Here is a 21,830-nt window from a genome sequence, read left to right as displayed (position 1 = left end):
GTAAAGTTTATGATTTTAAGCTTGACACTTGCAACGGACATCGGAGCATTATTTGATATAAGCGGGGTTCGTTTCCTGGTTTTTCTTTTAATGACAAAACAAAGTAACACCTTTTTAGAGGAGGGAAAAAATAGCAAACGTCTGCGCATTATACAAATGGCCTTTATTACATTAAATATGAAAATATCATGAGTGACATGTCCGTGAGAGAGGTCACGAAGTACAACCAAGTTCCATTACACATCGAATAAGTTACACGGCCAACAGCATCGCTGCTCTGCTCTGCGAATTGTGAGTTGATGGGTGGGGAATGTGTGTTTCTGGCTGGGTACAATCACCACTGCAGTGTGGAGAGGAGGTGACATATACAGCATTACTACCTGTGTAACGTCTATGGCGCTTCGAATGGCGGCATGCAATCACGTGGACACGAACAACGGCAATCACGCTTTGTCTTACATTTTGTTTCGTTTAAAAATAAGCTTTTAACACATACAGTGTGGCGGGGTTGGGTCTTCTTTGTGTTAATATGTGTGAGAGTTAGCGGTCTTGGTGAGCACGCGCTGGTTGGGCATTTCTCAGTACATGGGCGATGTCTCGTCACCTGCGTGGCGGCGGGAGGAGGGGGTAATTGTCGAGTGTTGTGGAAAGAGAAAGAGAGAGAGACACACACAAGCACGGATGAGTTGCCATTCTCAACGATGTTATCCGTCTTGTTTTCTCATTTAGCCATCCCGATTTCCGCCACCGGTGTCGCGTCACGAGAACGACGATGAATCCGTTCGGATTTCGCGAGCAGAGGCGGTGCAAAATTATTCGCGTTGGAGAATGGCCCACGGAAGCGAAATACCTCGCTGATCTCGTCAAGGAGCATAAGCCATCACGCGAACGCCGGTCATCATCCTGGCCACAGCAGCGGCTTTTGGCTGGCCAATCGGACAAAGACGGTCACCGCATCGCGCACTTTAAGGTGCGCTTCTGCCGGCCGTCTGGAACGCTCTTTCTTCTGACATTAGGAAGCCACTGGAGTGATGCACTTTCAAATAATCTCACTTGAAAACTCATTTTTTTAGAACTGATTTTTGTGTTGAGTTTGTTGTCCTCCCCGCGCACCTCCGATGAGCATGATTGACTACGTACGGTGCAACAGAAGTTCAACATACCGTATATACAATATGACAGAGCTAATATCTGAGAATCCTTCAGGTGACCTCTCGTTCGAACAGCAGCACCACATCTCCCACCTGCCCTGCTGCAAGAGAGTTATTACTGACATTTTGAATTCTCGGAGTTGACATTTGGCTAAATTAATTGCAACACTACATTTAAAGTGATGGGTGTTTTTTTGTTAAGTAATTGGTGGTCGGGCTGAAACCACCAACTCGCTGTCGACTTGAGAACCCGGTTTAATCACAGGCAACTGCCTCAATTTGTGACAATGACCTTCGGTGGTTCTAGCTCCGTGCTTTGACCTCTGAGCCACACGGCCACCTCATGAGAGAGTCACAGTACTTGAGTCCACTCACTACACAAACAGCATGTAAAATTAATAGTTTTACTTAATTTCCCCTAAGTTCCTTTTGCACTTGGTTTATTACTATAGTACTAGACTGCCTTCAACTTTTATGAACGACTGGGTGTTTAAGGTCAGCGATTTGTCGTATTATCTGGCTGTATAGAATATGAAAAAATACAATTACTTTACTATGCAAGTAAAAAATGTGTGTTTTCATATTTACGGTTTATTTCTTTATTTAGGGCACCTTTAGAACATATGCTACAGGCCCCGCACTAGCTTAATCCGGCACTGACCCGGAATACATGCGTGGTTCACATTCCAGATAAAAGCGCGCGCGTTATGCGCCAGACCTACGATGCGATGCAGATATGATTGGGCCGAACGTTAATGTAGCAGCCGTGATGTGGAAAGCTAATGAGGTCGGCTGGGAAGGTAAATGGGGCCAGATGCCTGTTACTGTGTGCGCCTGCGTGCGCGCGTTCGATTTACACTGATGGACAACATCAATGGCGAATATTTGAACCGGTGCTGGGCCTCCCCTAGTTCGACTCAGCCTTAATTGATTTCCTGCTGCGGTGTGTAAAGATCACCACTGGGGAGACAAAGGTTTCCGGGCGTGGTGCTCGCCACCCACCCCCTCGTGTGTTGTGTTGGCCTTAATATGTGTTACTCGCTCACAGCACTTGCCCCAACAGGTTGTTGATAAGGGTTATACGGGGGGTCTCTGTCTCTGTGTTGGGGAGTGGTGGGCGGTGGTTCATGTGCTGCACTACGAACCCAGTAACCTTGGTTTGATTCCCGGCCACGGCTAACATAAGTGGCGAATGATATCTGAACCGATTCTGGCCCCCTCCTAGGTCGACTGAGGCTTAAATGAGCACCATTTGCGGTGTGCAAAACATAACTGGGGAGGTGGAGACAGCCGGGCGTGTTATTGACCACCCTCAACCACTCGTGCGCTTTCCCGACCTTAACGGGTGCTCGCTAACACGACTCGCCCCAACAGTCTATGTACATCATGGGACCTCCTTTGCCAGTACCAAAATATAATAATAGGGGTTTCCCCTTTTTACTGGCAACAAAACAAAAAACATACTCTGATAATTAATATATCCATTGTGCTTGAATCAGTTTCAAGGACAATGCATATATTACACTGGTCAACAACAATTTTTTTTTCTGGCCTGGACTTTTGCAGCTGTTTTAGACAAATTTCAGGGTGCTGATTCCAAATCTGATTTCAGATTTGCTCTATCACATCATTTTTATGCTATCGGCATACCCCATTTTCATTGATTTTACCCGAAATTAACTCTGTCACTTGTGATTGCAAGTTGTTGCGAGTCAGTGACTGCTTTAGTGTTAAAATATGGTGCTGTATTTTTAGGATAGTGTGTTTATAATATCATTTTATGTAGATGTCCACATTTATTTAATATTTTTCTTCTGCAGTTTTTATTTAAAATGCAATATTTGATATCTCAAAAACCTGATGTGATAGGCAAAAACTGATGCCAGATTTGGAATCAGCACCCAAAAATTTCCATAGAACCGTTGGAATACCTTATGCCAGAAAAAGTGTGTTGACCAGTGAATTATCAGAGTATGTTTTTTGTTTGCATTCTGACCACAAGCATTGCGGTTAATGCAGACATGATTTCTTGTAAAAGGTTTCAGTTTGGTGTTTTAACATCTTAACACCTGTTTTGTTGCCAGAAAAAAGGGGGAAAACCCCTATTACACTGGTCAACATACTTTTTCTGGCATAAGGTATTCCAATGGTTTTAAGGTAATTTTGGGGTGCTGATTCCAAATCTGGCATCAGTTTTTGTATATCACATCAAGTTTTTGAGATATCAAATATTGCATTTTAAATAAAACTGCAGAATTTTTTTTATTAAATAAATGTGGATATCTACAAAAAATGGTATTATAAACACACTTTCCTAAAAATACAGCACCATATTTTAACACTAAAGCAGTCACTGACTCGCAACAACTTGCAATCATAAGTGACAAGAGTTAATTTCGGGTAAAATCAATGAAAATGGGGTATGCCGATAGCATAAAAATTATGTGATAGAGCAAATATGAGATCAGATTTGGAATCAGCACCCTGAAATTAGTCTAAAACAGCTGCAAAAGTCCAGGCCAGAAAAAAAAAATGTTTTTTTGTTGTTGTTGTTGACCAGTGAATTATCAGTCAGTGTACACTGTACAGGCTACGCGGGGGTGATCGTCGTCTTTGTTATGCGTGCGTTGTTCCACGTGACTGATAGGAAACGCCCATTTATTGAAATCACGCGGGGCGTGTTTACAAATCATCTGGCACGTGCAGCGCGTATGACGCGACTTAATTTGCACCTGAACGGAAAAGACTGGTACACGTGGACGACGCTAGCCGTGGCGAGTCGACCGTGAGGACCGGAGTTTTAGAAACTCTGGGCTGTGGGGGTTTTCACTGTTGCGTGCCGCGTTCTTACTCCTGTGTGTAGACACCAAGGGTGGCACAGTTGGGTTTTTTACAATCGGGTTTAATTGTCTTTTTATATTAAACCCGATCATCTGAGATTGGGAGAATCCGGTTTAATTGGTTCTAATTGCAGAACCACTTCTCAACGATGGGCTTCATCCATTCCAAGCTAAGGAACTCACTGGCGCCCACGATTGTGGAGGAGAAGCTCGTGTTCATCAAGACCAACCTGCCCGCCGCATTCTACGACGACCCCGTGCCCGACGGCCCCCGAGTACGATAGCAGCACAGACGAGGAAGCAGCCTAAGCCTATCAGAGTTTCGTATTCATTAAACCAGGTTTTAATTACCCGAAATCGGGTTTAATTGTATAAAAAATAAACCCGATGCCTGCCGCTGGAAATATCGGGGTTTTTCCACCCATGGTAGACACAAGTTAAAGATACGGGGGGAGGGCTGTGTGGGGGATATGTTGACACTTACCGTCATACTGTCCCTCCATGAGATTCTGAAAGCCTGTGGAGCACAGTCGGGGAACAATTAATGTTATTATGCGTTTATTTGACTTTCATCAATGTGCCAGGTGCTGGACATATTTAACTTGCGCAACCTTAGCCACAAAAAGCGGATCAGATCATTTCCCTCCAGGTGACGCTGGTAACTAACCCTGACCTCGCCGACATGGTGCAATAGCCTCAAGGACAGGGCTATCACGTGGAAGTTTACACCCCCCACCCCCCGCACTCCTCTTTGTGGTACAGTCCGAAAAGCTCACACTGTATGCCCCCGATCTCGTTTCGACGCCGGACTGCTAAGCGAGATTGAGTGTGGTTACGATTTGGATGGGCGACTGACTGCTTTAGGGGGCAACCGTGCAGCATCGTTTGGCGGAAGCGTGCGGTGTCCTAACGCCACTCTTTCTAGATTTGAAGCTTTCGTGACTGCAAGGATTCATACTCTTTGGTTTTTTCGGTAAAGTCACGTAGGTAAAACAATGAATAAAATAAATGAAAACAACTAAATTAAATCACGACGTTTCGGAGGCAACACAAGCTTCCTTCATCAGGTGTCAAAAAGGCACAGCAAAATAACTGTAGCGAGAGTTAGTTGTGATGAGACATTGTTATATAGGGTCAGAGGAGGGGGAGGAGCCAAGGGGGACGGGCGCAGGATGGGGGGGGGGTGAAGCTGATACTACACGACGGAGCCACGGATGGGGGAGGGGGACGCATAGTGCGGGAGAGTGGCGGTTGAGGTTTAACATGGTTAATCACATCTTTCCAATGATTGCTCAATTTGAATCCATCTTCTCGGTTGAAGTTATGTCTATGTTTGTATATCTGTATGGCCTCATGGACAAATCTTTGGTGGTATCCAGACGGCTTGTTGTCGGCTAGGGTTACTGCATTGCGAGGTGGCCAGCAAATGTCAGCCACAGCAATGGGTTGAATGGAGCGTCAGGCCCCCCAGCCACCCCCAAACACGAAACCGAACATGTATTCGATTGGCCCAATGCGGCAGCCTCCTGAAAACACATACGCCTCTTGAGACTCGGCGAGGCTTCAGTGGATGAAGGACGTACACGTTGCATGTAACTAACTGTTTAACTAACAATTTGTAAAAAAAAAAAATTCCAGGTAAGGACCACTGAGCTGTACAGCTCTTTTTCAGAAGCGACCTGGCCACAAATGATAGCAGCTCAACGAAGGGGCTTATCACGTGGCCATTTAGAGCAGCCAAATACCCTAAACGCACGTTGATGATAAATGTGGAGGGGAAAAACTGGACGACCCGGAGAAAAATCCATGCGTCCACGGGGTGAGCGACACGCAAACTCCAAATATACAGGCGTCAGGTCGAGGTCGAACCATCGACCTCCTGCATACACGGCGAGGTAGTTAACATCTTGCCACCGTGGCGCCTCTGTATGTATGTTGAACTTTCTTCGCACCGTACGTAGCCAACCCTGTTAATCGGAGGTGCATTTCGTACCTATCCGCCCTGAAGTATCACAGGCAACGGCTGTGCATTCGCTTGATGGTGCACGTGGTGGGCATTACGCACCAGCACCCTCAACGTGTCATCACACCTCCTCTGTCTATTAGAGATGCCCGCCGCTTATTAAACACAGTGCCCGTAACCATTCGCCGTCGTGAGTCCCATGATTTGTTCCGAATCGCGATACGATATCAAGAATCGATTAGGTACGGGTCTCCCTCGCTTTATGCGGCTTCGGTCGGTGCGATTTCGCGTCCACGCGGCTAACCTATTTCTTCCTAAATTCGCCATATCATGCGGTTTTAATTCACTAACATGCGGCTGTGCGGCCGCACGTGGAGGGCAAACATTGTCAGGGCTGCTCGGCAGGCAGCTGTCCTGTGCGGTTTCGCATTGTGCACCCCCTTTTCTTTTTGGAACGCATCTACTGCCGCAATACTTGCGAGGGAAACCTGTACGGTTCAACAGTACATCGTGGCGACGGTAGTCGTGCCTCTCCTTGCTACAGGGCTCAGCTGATCTGATTGCACGCAGCATACGCGCATGTCTACGTGCACAGCACTCTCGATCCACTGCTGGATGAGGGCATCCCCCCCACGCTTCGTGAGTCGTCGTGGGTCAGGGAGGGGGGTTGTTTGACCATACTTCACCACGCCGACACACGGCATGTACGCGTCGAAAATAATTATCGATTCGTGCACGCACGATTCGACGGGCGTTCTGTCGTGAGCATAAGCATCGATGTTGAGTACGCGGGTGAATACTGTGAGCGAGTGAATGGGCACGCGCGTGATGAGCACGTCAGCGAACAAGTACGCGAGTGATCACGTCACTGAGTGAGCAAATAGGTGAGCACTTGAGTGAGTGAGTGAATAAGCGAGTACGTCAGCATGTGAGACATTGAGTAGGGTGAGTGAATTCATGCACGCATGAGCGAGCGGCTGAGTAGGTGAGCGACTGAATGAGCGAGCGACTGAGTAGTAGATGAGCGCGCGAATACGTAAGTGAATGAATGAGCGAGCGATTGAGTACGTCAATGAGCAAGCGACTGAGTAGGTGAGTGAGCGAGCGAACGAGTGGGCGAGCGAGCGAGTAAGCGAGTGAGCAGGTGAGTGAGTGAGCGCGCGAGTGAGCAGGCGAGCGAGCGAGTGAGCAGGCGAGCGCGCGACTGCTCTTCACGTACCCACGGCCCGCCTCCCCATGAGGGCCACGAACTCCTTGGGATGAGGCTTCCTCCTCCACGAGCGCTTGGCGAGGCGTGCCAGACTCTCGTGAAGAGAGCGCTCCACCTGCTGCACGGCGCACGGGGGGGGGGCGGAAGGGGTCAGAGGTCGGCAACCAAAACAACAAGAAGAGACATTTTTTTCTGTCACAATTTTTTTAGAAGGAGGGGGGGAGGAGGCACTTTTGCCGATGAGACATCATCAGTGTGATGTTCCGCCACACATCTGAAACCATTGGGGGGTTTTTGGCAGCTCGATGATGATGGGAGGTGTTTTCACATTTGTTTATTGTCTGATGCCGCACGTGAGGGGTCACACTCAAGGCCACCAGGGGCTGCCAGTGGCGCGCGGGCCTTGCAATGAAGAACACTGAGCTAAAGGCCAGAGGGGGCGGTGGGGAGAGGGTAGGCAGGCGGGTGGGGTGTTCTGTCGGTTGGAGGGGGAGTCGGTGTTGTTGCGCTGAACGAACTGCGATCCTGGCCATTCCGGGGGCAGTTTCTGGCCACGGTTCGCATAATTTGGGTGAATTATCCTGAGTCTTAATGAGCGACAGACACGATGTAGTCAGCCCTATACGCACGGCAGGGAAGACAAAGGTGAGTAGGGACGCGGTGCCGACGCCCAGCACTCATCCGTGTGCCGTGCTGGCCTTAAAAGGCACTCGCGAACACCACTTGCCCCGACATATCCGTTGTTGAATTGTCCCATACATCTACATATCGCGTTGTTGAATTGTCCCATACATATACACATCGCGTTGGTTGCTACCATAATCTCCGCATTATGAGACGCATTTTCCCCTCTCCTGTATTTCAACGCGTAATATAAAGACGCGTCTTCTTATAATCCCGTCCGCGTGTGTGACCCTGCCTTTATAAATGCATCAACACCAAAACACATTCGGTGCTCTGCTCTCGGTGTGTCTCCCTCGCGGCCAGCGAAGGGGCATTATCCGCCAATACCGGGGGGTGGGCGTCTAGCGGACAGCAGTTTAAATGCAGTCTGGGGAATGCAGCCGGGCAGGAATTGCGTGTTTACAGCTGCATCGATACCTCATCTCCACATCTCGTAGAGCTTCGATCTCCCCGGCACGGTTGCGCGACGTTACCACTACGACCCCACGTGGGCCGCATCTTGCGACCAAATCACCCGGAATGCGGCCCTCTATCTCTCGTCGGATCTCGGGACGCCGATAGGGCAGAAATTGAACCTGCATGGACGTGGGGCGGTGCGACCGCCCGCGAATAACTAGTGTTATTAGACCGCTAACAGAGCGGTGTTCGTTTATCTATCCTTTGTCGTGTGTGAAACGACAGTCAAGTAACGCGCCTGTGACCCGCACGGCGTTGGGAGACGTCTTTAAAAAAACATATATATTGAACCCCATTGCATGTCCGACGGTTACAGGCGAGAAGACACGCGGCGGGAGACGGCATGCAAATTGTGTTCTCTGGCTTCGTGACTCTTGCCTCTAGGGAATATGGGGCGGTGGGGGGCACATTACCTGGTTAAGTAGGGGGGGGGGGGGGAGTAGGAAAGCTATATAAATAAGAGGAGGGCGATATCCGGGACCGGCTGCCGGGTGGGTTGTTAATAACTGTCCTCTCATCCTCTGGCGTGGGGAGGCTTATAATCCAGCAGTGGATTGGTGCTACAAGTGGCTGTGTGCGTGTAGAAGTGGGCTGAACTTAGCCAATGGGGCGGGCTGACCCCAAGTCTGAAGCAGTGGCCCTGGGCTGCTCTGCACAAGGCCGCGAGCAGGATGAGCGAAATTTTTGCATTCTTATGGCAGGGGCTCATTTGTGGCCACTTTTCCGGCGCCTCTAGATTGGCAGCCAAGCGAACCCATAATATCTGATCCGCATTAAATCTCCCATCTAAAAATATAGCGTATTAATTGGCTATTAAAAAAATCGCCTAAATTCCATAAAAAGCTTCCGTAAGCCTCGCCGGTTCGTAGCGGCAATACCCCTGAATGTTAAGAAGAGATTAACATTGAGAGCCCGTGGTCGAGACTGCATCGACTCTCGCCGCGGGTGATCTCTCCCATGGTTGCTTTAATAAGTAATATTCGCTCCTGTAAGAGCATTCAATTATATAATGGCACGAGTCCCTGTGGGACTGTGGGAGGTTGGGGGGGGGTGGAGGAAGAAGGGGGCGGAATGAGATGAGAGAAGAGGGCATCTGGTTTAGTGGAGGGAGAGACGAAATGTGAGGGTGTGACAGATGGCGTTATTAGGCGGAAGAACGGCAGTCTTGTGTGGCTCCGTTTGTTCACGTCTTGGCCGCTGCCCCTGTGGGTAAAGTACTAATAAAGAATCCAGAACAGCAGAGGTGTGAAAGAGCGTGTTTGTTTCCGACCGTGATCGTGGGGGGACATGAAGAGGCAAAGTTGGAGCAGCTCCTTCCAATCACTCAATCCAGCTCCTTTAAAACCAGCTGAGTGCCCGGCGAGACCGAGCGTCTCTTTCACAAAAGGATGGCCGTGGTGGTGTTTTTCTCACTCAGAAAAAAGGGGGAGCCTAAACTCGTGGCTCTGGGTGGTGTGGCACAGCTTTAGTGGTACGGCATGGGTGGCATGGTGGCTTTGGGTGGTGCGGCACAGATTCAGTGGCACGGGATGGGTGGTATGGCATGGGTGGCGTAGGGTGGTGTGGTGTGGCGTAGCGTCCAAAAAATTGGCGAAAGCACATTTAATTCGGATGAACGAGCGCACATTGTTGGCTGATGTGGTAGGCAACGGCCTTTCTTCAGGGCGAAGAGATGGAGTTGGTGCGTTATATTATAAAAGTGTAATTAAGTTTAACACGTTCAGAGATCTTAGCCACATGCATTATCATTCCATTATAAAGCAGAGTTCATGACGAATATGCCTGGTCCCTATAATTCCACGTGCGCAGACCAGATAGTTCACTTGTTGGTACAACTTGAAGTGGCATAGCTTGAGCGCTTCTAATTTATTGAAATGACCAACAACAGTGAATGAAGTAATTTGCTCGTATTAACCATATTGGTGGTACCAAGTTCTGCTCTCGCTTGTCATGGACTCTATGGAGTTGTGCCCGCGCGCCATTGCCAACGCAGCCCGTTAATTAATTTGTGTGACGTTAATTAAGTGATGTGCCTGCGCATGGATCTGTCGGGATGAATCCAGACGAGTCACTCCGCGGCATCGTTTAGCACCCTGTACCACGTGAGTGCTAAATAGTTGGTGCGGGCACCTTGAGTGATCCAATGCAGAAGTGAATGAGCTGTAATTGAAATTTAGATGCTTATTTATATACATGTGCAACGAATGCAATAGGCTTCGACAAATGACAGTCATTACTCCATCTCGGTTTGGTAAAAAATGTTTACAGGTCTGTAGGTCTGTGTGTGTGTGTGGGGGGGTGAGTGATAGTGCAGCGGTTACTGCGTTGCGCTACGAACCCGGCAATCTGAGTTTGATTACCGCTCACAGCCAACACCAGTGACGATTATCTGAACCGGTCATGGGCCTCCCCTAGGTCGACTCAGCCTCAAATGAGTACCTGGTGCAGTGTTTAAACATCAGCACTGGGGAGACAAAGGCGTCCGGGCGTGGTGCTAGCCACCCACCCCCTCGTGTACCGTGCCGGCCTTCAAAGGCACTGCTCGCTAACAGCACATGCCCCAAGAGGTACATCTGGATTCAGTCCTTGTTGGACCAAGTCTTCAATGATTGCAATGGTGTCAGGTACAGGTACATTGGTGAACATAAAAACTACATTGAAACTGACAAGCAAATCATCTGGAGACAGTGAGATGTCCTTGATTAGAGAAACCAAGTGAGCTGAGTTAAGTACAGCTGAGGTGGACTTGCCGGTGAAAGGAAGCAGGGTCTCAGACATAAATCGGGCCAGTTTGTAGGTGGGTGAGTTAATGGTGGAGACGATAGGACAGAGCGGGGTACCTACTTTGTGGATTTTTGGAAGGCCATTTGGCTGTTATCTCTGACTCTCTGAGTTGCATTGCCCTGTGGGATGCCTTTGCATTAACGGGCTGGGGTCTCACTAACATGGCCACTTCTGCTCCCTTAGCCTCGATGTATCGTGGGTTCTTACTGTGTTATGGGCTGTGTGTTTCACAGGCATGGCCACTGTTGCGGTGGTTCTCTTACGTTGATGCTCTTGCCTCGTGGAGGCCACTCTTCGATCTTACATTAACATACTAATCTCTCACATTAACATAGCCACTTCCATGCCCTCGTCGAGGAGGCCGCTCTCCGATCTTACATTGACATGCTAATTTCTCACATTAACATCACTAGTCCTTCCCACTTCTTTATGACCCTTGGGCTACACCCATTTTAAACCTTTTTAAAACAGTCTGCCTCAGCAGCAGATCATGCTTTCCCACCTGATGACGGACGCTTGTGTTGCGCCCGAAACGTCGTGATTTATTTTTATTTTCTACCTACGTGACTTTACCGAAAGAGCCAAAGAGTATGGATTCCTGCAGTCACGAAAGCTTCAAATCAAGCTATATTGGAGATATTTGTGTGTGTGGAATTAACGCTGTGTGGTTAGCGCAGTGCCCTCTGAACCCGACCAACCGAGTTAAATTCCCGGCCACGACTAACATCAGTGGCAAATGGTATCTAAACCTGTCCAGGTCCTCTCCTAGGTCGACTCGGCCGTAAATGAGTACCCGGCGTAGTGTAAAATTGGTTACTAAGAAGACGAGACTTTCCGGTTGTGGGGTTTGCTATTCTACCCCCTTGTGTGCCGTGCCGACCGTAATAGGTGCTCATTAACAGCCGCCTATAACAACCTGTTTGTGCGTGGTCATCACCCATCCAAGGCAACTATCCAGGCTCAACCCTGCTTACCTTCCCAGAGCAAACATACGCGCCATAATTTCGTCCACTCTCAACAACGTTTATCTCGAAATCGCATTTTACTCCGCACGTTAAGTCTGGACTGCGGTCAGAGTCATATAAACATCGTAATGAGATTGCAGATGGAATATTGATAATTGACTGTGGTGGGTTGGAACGATGACTCAACGGTGAGTGCTCTGCTTTTATGACCTCAGTCACCTGGGTTCGATTCCCAGCCAGGACTAACACCAGTGGCGAGTGATATATTTGCCCCCGTCCTAGGAATCCACATTCATCGAATACGCACGAAGCGGCGTGTTGAAGTACGGCCAATCAACCTGCAGGACCGACACGGCGTGGGGTAGGGCCTTCACCCAGCAGTCAACTGACAACGGATTGCAATGAATTCAAGTGTTGCCGGTTGCAGTGAGTTGCATGGTTATGCAAGCTGGATAGAATATGAACAGTGGAATACAGAAGAGGCAAAACCTGTGCGTTGGGCACACACTCCCAGTTTGACGAAGGACGAAGGATTTGGGGCAAAAGGGCAAGGGACAGTAACGTCACTACGAACTTTCAAGGACGGGGCAGGATGGAGGGAGTTTTGTTTGTTTGTAGTCCCCACGGTCGTTAAGCACAGCCCAAGCATGCCAGCAACAGACAGCCCTATTACATTTATAATGAATATAAAACTTGATAAATTTCTTGAATTGGGCAGGGTGAAAATAACTTGGGGAAAAGAGACGATGACGGGAGGAGGGAATTCCAGAGTGGAGCAATGCGAGGGAAGAAACAGAAATAGACGTGAGGTGACCCGCAGTTTGGTGAGTGGTTGGGTGCGTGAGTGGGGGCATTAGTGAGTGGATAAGTGGGTGGATGAGTGAGTGAGTGGGTGTATGAGTTCGTGCGTGCATGTGTGGGTGAGTGAGAAGGTGCGTGTGTATATGTGTGAGTGAGTGGACCCCCCTAATGGAGCATCTTCGCCGGTTGGAAACATTTAGGCTGGCCTGCCTACGATCCATCCTGGGTTTAACCAGGCTGGATTGTGTGAGGAGCTCACAAATCCTTGAAAGATCTGGGCAAAGTCCCATCGGTGAGCTCCTCCGGCAGGCAAGGCTGCGTTGGCTGGGTCATGTCGCCCGCATGCCCAGCTACCGCATGCCTAAACAGCTTTTGTTCGGCCGGATCGAGGGGGCTAAACGGGCGCGGCACGGGCTAGAGAAGAGATGGAGTGATGTGGTACAGGAGGACGTGGAGCTGAGTGGACTTGCCGATGACTGGTACCAGCGGTGTCATGATCGGCCTCAGTGGAGGAGGCTCGTGAAGGACGCTACTGGGCAGTTGGAGGCAGTCGCCCTCCAACAACAACGGAGGGCGGAGGAGCGACGCTCACAACAACGAGCGGAGCGCCGGGTGGCTAAAGCACAGCAACTTGGTACAGTAGGGGGCACAGGTAGTGCATCAGCCAGTTATCTCGGTCATCTCGGTCAGTCGACCCGTGGCACCTGCTGGGTCTGCCCGGTGACCTCCTGCCAGCGGGCGTTCGACACTTCACGTGGCCTCAAGGTGCACTTGGCCTGGCACAAGCGTCGTGGTGACGTCACCGCCACTTAGTGGCGAATGGCGGTTGTTGTTGTTGTAGTGAGAAGGTGAGTGAGACTGCGAGTAAATTGTTGAGGACGTGGGGTTGCGGTGTGAGTGCATTAGTGAGTTACGTGCCGATGTGGATTCATGACCGAGGGCGTTACTGAGTGTGAGCGTGACGGAGCCTGCGCAATGAGCCGAGGCGCTGTTTTGTTGAGTGTCTGGTGGTGATTGAGCGGTAGGGCAGCGGTTCACGCGCGGCGTTACGGAGCCCGAGTTCGATTCCCGCTCACGGCCTCCCCTAGGTCGACTCAGCCTCAAGTGAGTATCTAGATTTGAAGTTTTCGTGACTCCAGGGATCCATAGCTCTTTGGTTCTTTCGGTAAAGTCCCGTAGGTATAAAATAGAAAGTGATTTTATTTCTTTTATTTGAAACGCACGTGGCTAAAGTGGGTACCCGGTTCGACGTCTAAACAGCGCCACTCGGGAGGCAAAGGGGCCGTCCATAAATGACGTAACGCACCTTGGGGGGGGGGGGGTTAGACATTTGTGACGATGTGTGACGAGGGGGGGGGAGTTTGAGGAATGTGACGTCGCATCAAAATGCGCAACTTTAAAAACATTTTAATTGAACAGAATTGTTATAACAACACAATTTTTAATAAATGTTCATTATTAACTATTAGATTATTTAAATTTACTAAGGTCACCTTTATATTTATTCCATGAAGGAAGATTTTGCTTCTCCATGGGAGAATGGAGAAGCATACATTTTGTTAATTTTTTTAATGATTGTTAGTAAACATTTTGATTCTAATGATTCTACCAGGACTTTTCATTCTGTGGAATGAATATGTGATTGTTATAATTTCGCTTCGTTCTACTACAAAGTTTCAAGTTTTTTAAATAGTTATAATTACTTTTAATATTTTATAATTATAAGATAATTTAATTATAATATCCTGAACATCTGCAGTTTTAGTTAGACGTAGAATATTTTCAAGTTTATTTTATGCTACATTTCAGCTGTCCAGCGCCTCCTTTTTAATAAATGTTTTCTCCTACAACATCAGAGTGCAGCGCCACATTAAATACGCACGACAACGACAACAGTTTAAAGCGATTTGAAGCATGTTTTATTTTCAAAATGGAAATATAGTTTGGGGGGGCGGGGGGCAGAGCTTTGTGACGTCATATTTGAGGGGGGTCTGACTTTTTGTGACGCCGTGTGACTGGGGGGGGGGGGGGGTGGTCAAAAACCACCCAAAATTGCGTGACGCATTTATGGACGGCCCCAAAGACGAGCGGGCGTGTTGCCGCCCGTGTGCCGTAGCGGCCTTCACAGGTGCTGAACAGCACTTGCCCCAACAGCATGTCAAGGCTACACGGGGGGTGGGGGGGGCACATTTGTTATTAGATTTGAAGCTTTCGTGACTTCAAGGATTCATACTCTTAGTTCTTTCGGTAAAGTCACGTAGGTAAAAAATGAAATTAAAATTAATAAAAAATAAAAACAATAAAATCACGACGTTTCGGAGGCAACACAAGCTTCCGTCGTCAGGCGAAACTGTCACAGCACTTGATACAGATTTTTTGCTGTGACAGTTTCACCTGAAGACGGAAGCTTGTGTTGCCTCCGAAACGTCGTGATTTTATTGTTTTCATTTTTTATTAATTTTAATTTCATTTTTTTACCTACGTGACTTTACCGAAAGAACTAAGAGTATGAACCTTTGTCTTTGCTTGCCGAGTGCGCGCTGCTTACCGAGAGGGACGACGGCTCCGCGAGCAGGCTGCGCGCCAGCTGCTCAGAGAGCGCCTCCTCCCAGGGGGACGCGCGCTCCTGGCACAGCGCGCCCAGCACCAGCGACACCAGCAGCGTGAGGGCCAGTAAGTTACTCATGTCTGCACACACACACACGCGCACACGTACACGTACACACACAGGTGTGCACACACACACACACGCACGTACACACACACACACACGTACACACACACACACACGCGTGCACACACACGTGTGCACATACGTACACGCACGCGCAAGCAGGTTACTCATGTCTGCACACACACACACACACACGTACACACACAAAGATCAAAGATCCCCCGTATAGCCTTAACAGACTGTAGGGGCAAGTGCTGTTAGCGAGCACCTATGAAGGCCAGAACGGTACACGAGGGGGTGGGTGGCCAGCACCACGCCCGACCGTCTTTGTCTCCCCAGTGGCGATGTTTACACACCGCACCAGGTACTCATTTAAGGCTGAGTCGACCTAGGGGAGGCCCAGGACCGGTTCAGATAATCGTCACTGGTGTTTGCCGTACACACACACACACACACGTACACACACACACGTGAATGCACGCGCAACAAGGTTACTCATGTCTGCGCGAACCTACACACACACGTGTGCACAATACATACAAAAAAAGACAAAGACCCCCCTGATAGCCTTTAGAGACTGTTGGGGCAAGTTCTGTTAGTGAGCAGCACCTATGAAGGCCGGCACGGCACACGAAACGTTGGGTGGCCAACACCACGCCCGACCGCCTTTGTCTCACCAGTGGCGATGTTTTTACACACCGCACCAGGTACTCATTTGAGGCTGAGTCGACCTCGAGGAAGCCAAGAACCGGTTCAGATAATCGTCACTGGTGTTGGTGACCGTGAGCGGGAATCTAACTCGGGTCGCCGGGTTCGTAGCGCAGCGCGCTAACCGCTACACTACCTCTCCCCACACACACACACGTGCACACACACACGCGCACACACACGCGCACACACACACACGTGCACACACACACGTGCACACACACGCGCACATACACACACACGTGCGCACACACACGTGCGCACACACACACACGTGCACACACACGCACACACACGTGCACACACACACGCACACACACGCACACACACGTCTGCACACACACACACGTGCGCACACACACGCACACACACAAACGTGCACACACACACACGTGCACACACACACGTGCACACACACAGACGCGGCAGCAGGTACTCACATCTGAGCGATCCTACACAACGACAAAGATCACCCGTATAGCCTTAACAGACTGTTTGGGGGCAAGTGCTGTTAGCGAGTAGCACCGATGAAGGCCGGCACGACACGCACGATGGGATTCTACACGCACGCACACACACACGTGCGCACACACACACACGTCTGCACACACACACACACGTCTGCGCATACATACGCACACACACGTACACGCATAAACGAGCACATACGCTGCACGTACACTTTACGAGCACACACGCAGCGCGAAATAAATGAATTACGTTTGATACGTAATGAGGGCTAACATATTTTTTAACTCTTCAGTCTTGATTTGAAGATTTCGTGACTGCAGGAATCCATACTCTTTGGTTCTTTCGGTAAAGTCACGTGGGGTAGAAAAAAATTAAATGAAGCAAAATAATATATCGCGACGTTTCGATCGCAACACACAAGCGGTCGTCCTCAGGCGGAAAAAAAACATCCAGCAGTGGAACTGCTGAACCAGCGAGAGAGCTGTTACAACAAGAGGTTATTTATGTGGTGACGCAGAGGCACCTGATAGGACAACAGCCAAACGGCAGGGAAGAATGGAAGCACCACGGCAAGTTACGACTTTGCTTGGTTAATAACGTCCTTCCAATGATTGCTCAGCTTATACCCATCTCCTCGGTTGAAATTGTCTCTGTGTTTATATATATCTGGATGGCTTCATGGACAAATTCCTAATCTCTCTCTCCTTAATCTTCTCCATGAACACAACTGACGTGCTTGCGTCCGGGGATGGAATTCCTTTTCAGCTCAGACCCCGCCTGCTTGCCCATCGAAACGTCGTGATTTATTTTATTTGATTAGAATGTTTTTCTACCTACGTGACTTTACCGAAAGAACCAAAGAGTAAAGTAGAATTGATGTCCACCGACCGATTACCCATTCCAGGTTGTCGCAGCATTAGCTTATGAGACAAATCCTGAACTGTTTTTTTGCGTTCTTTGAGTCTCATCCGCAGGGTGTGGTCCGTTTAAAGAAAATGCGTCTGGGTTTATGAACACCACGGGGGTCTCAACAGAATGGGTAAGCAGAACACAGGAAGGTTGTACGCAACCTTTCATCGAAATACAGTCATACCATACCTGTCAACCACTTTATCAGTGCCCTACCTTATTACAAACCACTTCAGACCTTATCGATTACCCCGTTCCCCCGTATAACAATCTCAACACAAACAAATAGACACATTTTTTTCCGATTTTTTTCATTTTCAGACGCTGTCTTTCCGACAGACCTGTTCTTCACCTGAGAACGGCTGCTTGTGTTGTGGCCGAAACGTCGTGAGAATTGTATTTTATTATGTTTTATTTTTATTATTTTATTATTTCCCTTCTACGTGACTTTACCGAAGGAACCAAGAAGAAGACACATTTGTGTTGCCCGCATTGAAACGGCTGTACGCTGTATGGACCTGACAACTCAATTTCCCTGTACAAGAATACGGGCTAAACCGTATGGGTTGACACGGTATGATTTGTGTCTCTCCATTCTACGTCGTTTCGCAAACACGTCGTCACTTTATTAATACCGCTACGTGAATTGCGTTGCATCAACCCACACTCACGTCGCTGACAGCATCGCCCGTCCGTTCTCGTTATCCGTCGCCTCTCAGCCTTCGCCGACACCTACCCGGCTAATCGCTTTGATTGACGTCGTTCCGATATTCGTCGTCGCACGTTTCAGGAACGCATCCCCGACGTAAACCGGGGTATTCCTGTATAACTGTTTGGCGTTCGTATTATTCCGTGTGCAGTGCCCATTGTGTGGGTCGTCTGACCATGCTTCGTCACGCTGGGCAATGCCGTCTGGTGAAGCTGGTGGGTTTAGGATCGGTTCAGGTAGCCTACTACCCGCCACCGATGTTAGCCGTGGAATCAATGTAACTCAGTTGGCTGGTTTCGTAGGAAAATGCGTTAACTATATAGATAAAAAACAATAAATCAACATATTCATTAACAACACTGTGGCCATTAAACTGAATAATACAATAGGTGACGTTTCGAGCAATGGCCCTTCTTCATAGCACATCGATGATATTTATATCATCGCAAGTTCTCACAAATTCCAACTTTCCATTTTTTTAGCGGAGGAGTGGTGGCACAACGATTGTTGCACCGTGCGTTCACCTCCCGCTTCACCATATCATACTGACCAGCGTGGTGAAGTATGGTCAAATGACCTCCCATGACGCGGACGGCATTGGGGAGGCGCACATCCAGCAGTGGATTGAAAATGGACTCGAAATGAACAACTATACCATTATTGGAACCTCATTTGCCAGTAAAAAATATGATAATTGTTTTTTTTACCCTTTTATCTGGCATCAAAACTGACACCTTTTTTTTACAAGGTATTGTGGTCTATGCAAACATGACTCCTTGTAAAAAAAGGTGTCAGTTTTGTTGCCAGATAAAAGGGTAAAAAAAACAATTATCAACTATGCCATTGACTCATCTTATCCATCTATCCCCAAATACACTCTAATGCTCTCGCGTAACGAAGATAACCAATCGCACCCATTGTGAATTAAGACTCCGTTTGCGTTGTTAACGCGCCGCGTTTTTTGCGGGTTTTTGTTTTGCCCTGTGGGGTGGCTCCCAGCGGAGTGTTGCGTTCTGATTGATCCGTCTGCACGTTTGTGCTCATCGGAGTGGCGCACACGACCCCCGTTGTGGCGCGGAGAGACACGCGCACTCCTCACGACTCTCTCCTAAGTTACGAGCGCGCATTCCGCCACGCGTGAAGCTTGTTTATTGACGTTGGGCATCGTAACTCACGACGATTTCCACAAGTGTATATGTAGAAACATATGTATTGATTTGAAGCTTTCGTGACTGCAAGGAATCCATTACTCGTTGGTTCTTTCGGTAAAGTCACGTAGGAAAAAATCAAAATAAATAAATGAAAACAACTAAATTAAATCACGACGTTTCGGGCGCAACACAAGCGTCCTTCTTCAGGTGGGGACAACGTAGCGAAGGCACAACCGCTTAAGTATGTCTAAGAGATTGCTGTGACGAGGAATTATATAGTCATCACAGCCATCTCTGAGACGAACTTAAGCGGTTGTGCTTTCGCTACGTTGTCCTCACCTGAAGAAGGATGCTTGTGTTGCGCCCGAAACGTCGTGATTTAATTTAGTTGTTTTCATTTATTTAATTGGATTTTTTTTACCTACGTGACTTTACCGAAAGAACCAACGAGTTGGGTGTTAAGATCCGGCAACTGCTGCAATTGTCTGTTGCGGTGGACGAGACACTCCGAAAAGTAAGGGCGTGGGGGTACCAAAGCGGCTTCGCGATCTCAAATTTCTATCTCTACAGGACGCATTTGGTTGCGCGCACACTTAGCGGATTGTAAGACGCGCCTCTCAACCGCCGCTTTAATGTACTTTGGAAGCGGACGTCTTATAATCCGAAGAGTACGATTGAGAGCATATTGCGGTCACGTCGGGGGGGGGGGGGGGGCACAACCTCGGACAGGTTCAGATATCACTCGCTGGGGATCGAACTCTGTTCACACCGGGTTCGCATACTGCAGTTAGCGCTAAACGCTCGACCTCGAACAGCCATCGTGACCTCAAATTGCTGCAGCATCCGCGGTGAGATGAAACCCACAACACGCGTTGGGACACGCACAGCCGTGCCGCGACGCACAGAGATCACGATTGTCATCAAAGTCCGATAGATCCTGCTGCTGATCGCTAATTAGGACGCTGACATTACGATTATCAGCATCGTGCTGTCGACAGCGACGCCACTTGCCCGCCTGCAAACGCAAGGGATCTGAGTTAGCGGGGGTTTTTGCACAAATGTATGAAGTCGTGATCCAACGAGTCTTTGAAAGAGAGCGTCACGGGGATCCAATCGGACCACTCAGCCACGCAGCGTGGTTTGGCCATGGGCTCTCCTGGTGCAGGGAATGAAATGGGGCCGCCCTCCCCTATCCGCTCACCACCCACTCTGTGTAGCCCCCTCGGCTCAGTCATCTCGGGTCCGTAAGCGCTGCGCCCCCCCCCCTGCAACAACTGGATTAGCCACGCGGCGCGTATCGCACATTGATACAAGAAGCCGCGTCCTCGTGTTTCCGCAATCTGCCCAACTTCTGAAACGACCGAGGAGCCACCGGTTGGACGCAGCGGGCCATTTGAAAACCCACGGGCGCGCATCGGAAGAGCACCACGATGATCACCCGACGCGCACCGCACCGGCGAATAACGCGATTGCAGAAACATCCGTGCGACACGTCGAAAGCAGAAGGGTGGCGGGAGGTGTCGTGGAAAAAATGGAGATCGTCATAGTTTTGCTGTCATTACGCGACGGCGGAGCGGTGGCAAAGTGGTTAGCGCATTGTGTTTAGACGCCCGCCTGCCTGCACGCCTGAGTTAGATTCCCAGCTGCGGGAAGGAAGGAACCGCGAGCGGCAAGGCCATATCCGAAGCCGGCCTCGGAGGCGTGCGCTTCGCGAGTCCGATACGCGCACCGTGCTGCTGCTGCTGATGACGGCGGCGAAGTGCAGCCGTGAGTCAGTCAACCCTAATGAGCGACACGGCTTGGGGAGGCATTCATCCAACAGTGGATGTATGAAGTCGTATGAAAATGAATGAGCGGATGAGTGAAATAAACACGAGATAATTACCTATGCCTCGGAGCTGTAAGACTGCAGACGGAGCTCGATAGACCGTGGGATATCGACGATGGGACACCTCATGCCTCCTCGTTCTGGCGCCTTTATATTGTGCGGGAGGGAGATGGGGTGGTGGGAGTGTGGCGGAGGGGCGGGGGCGAGAGGTGGTGGGGTGGAGAGAGAACTCCCCCTCCCCGATCTCAATATCTCCCCGCGCCCCCTCCCCCTACACCCCCTCCGATTAACCTTCTCCAACCGGAAAAAAAGGCTTACGAAATTTACGGTTAAGTTCGTAGGATGACTGTGTATCTCATATCGCCTTCATTCACATCAACATTCATTCACTCCCTTCCCCCCCATCTCCACCTCTAACAGTAAATGATGTCGTCTATTTTGTTTGCGAAGAACCACGGGTCGTGACCAGGGCACACGTGCGTCACATAGCTAGACTTTTAAATAACTTTTATTGCCGCCAGCAGCA

General features: G+C 49.2%; 1 protein-coding gene across 1 annotated transcript; it reads right to left on the bottom strand.

The window, feature by feature from the left end:
• Window positions 1–146: 146 nt before the first annotated feature.
• Window positions 147–21,456, bottom strand: LOC144719491 (uncharacterized). Its single transcript, XM_078595467.1, has 5 exons — window positions 21,362–21,456; window positions 15,403–15,542; window positions 7,174–7,282; window positions 4,476–4,508; window positions 147–604 (listed from the first exon to the last, which is right to left on the bottom strand). Exons 2-5 carry the CDS (start codon window positions 15,538–15,540, stop codon window positions 579–581), a joined length of 306 nt encoding a protein of 101 aa, XP_078451593.1. The 5' UTR covers window positions 15,541–15,542; window positions 21,362–21,456; the 3' UTR covers window positions 147–578.
• Window positions 21,457–21,830: the final 374 nt, after the last annotated feature.

Source organism: Lampetra planeri, chromosome 1 (genome assembly GCF_965212315.1).
Source record: "Lampetra planeri chromosome 1, kcLamPlan1.2.h2, whole genome shotgun sequence".
Classification (NCBI taxonomy): domain Eukaryota; kingdom Metazoa; phylum Chordata; class Hyperoartia; order Petromyzontiformes; family Petromyzontidae; genus Lampetra; species Lampetra planeri.
This window is presented reverse-complemented; position numbering and strand designations above follow the sequence as displayed.

Coding starts and splice junctions, on each gene's coding strand:
- LOC144719491 (XM_078595467.1), bottom strand. CDS start 15,540: ATGAGTAACTTACTGGCCCTCACGCTGCTGGTGTCGCTGGTGCTGGGC. Junction 7,283..15,402: donor CGGAGCCGTCGTCCCTCTCG/GTAAGCAGCGCG, acceptor TGCGCCGTGCAG/CAGGTGGAGCGCTCTCTTCA. Junction 4,509..7,173: donor CATGGGGAGGCGGGCCGTGG/GTACGTGAAGAG, acceptor TGTGCTCCACAG/GCTTTCAGAATCTCATGGAG.